Here is a 311-nt window from a genome sequence, read left to right on the forward strand (position 1 = left end):
GCTGGACGGAGCCTGGCGCCGGGTTTCTCTGTCTCCAGAGACGAGGAGGCTGCTCCTTGCCGCCGAGGTGTTGGCAGAGCTGGGCAAGGCGGAGGCTGGGGTTGGGGGGCGGTTTTGAGGCCCACTGGGCCTCCACGGGGAGGACACATGGAACTCCCGTTTCTTCTGCTCACCCCCTAGGCCAGGACGGCCACCAGGACCCCTTGACGTGTGTGGCCAGCAACCAGGACGGCAGTTTGATCATGACAGGCTCTGTGGACTGTCATGCCAAGCTGGTCAACTCCGCGACGGGCAAGGTGGGTCCGGGCACG

General features: G+C 65.6%; 1 protein-coding gene across 1 annotated transcript in view; it reads left to right on the forward strand.

The window, feature by feature from the left end:
* AAMP (angio-associated, migratory cell protein) overlaps window positions 1-311 on the forward strand; it is a gene marked incomplete at its 5' end in the record, with an annotated part of 3774 nt that overhangs the window by 1331 nt on the left and 2132 nt on the right. The window contains one exon of the mRNA XM_010133066.1: window positions 181-296. Coding sequence (XP_010131368.1) covers window positions 181-296 — 116 coding nt within the window. The remainder of the gene's footprint in view (window positions 1-180; window positions 297-311) is intronic.

The sequence above is a fragment of the Buceros rhinoceros genome, unplaced genomic scaffold (genome assembly GCF_000710305.1).
Source record: "Buceros rhinoceros silvestris isolate BGI_N320 unplaced genomic scaffold, ASM71030v1 scaffold32833, whole genome shotgun sequence".
NCBI lineage: Eukaryota > Metazoa > Chordata > Aves > Bucerotiformes > Bucerotidae > Buceros > Buceros rhinoceros.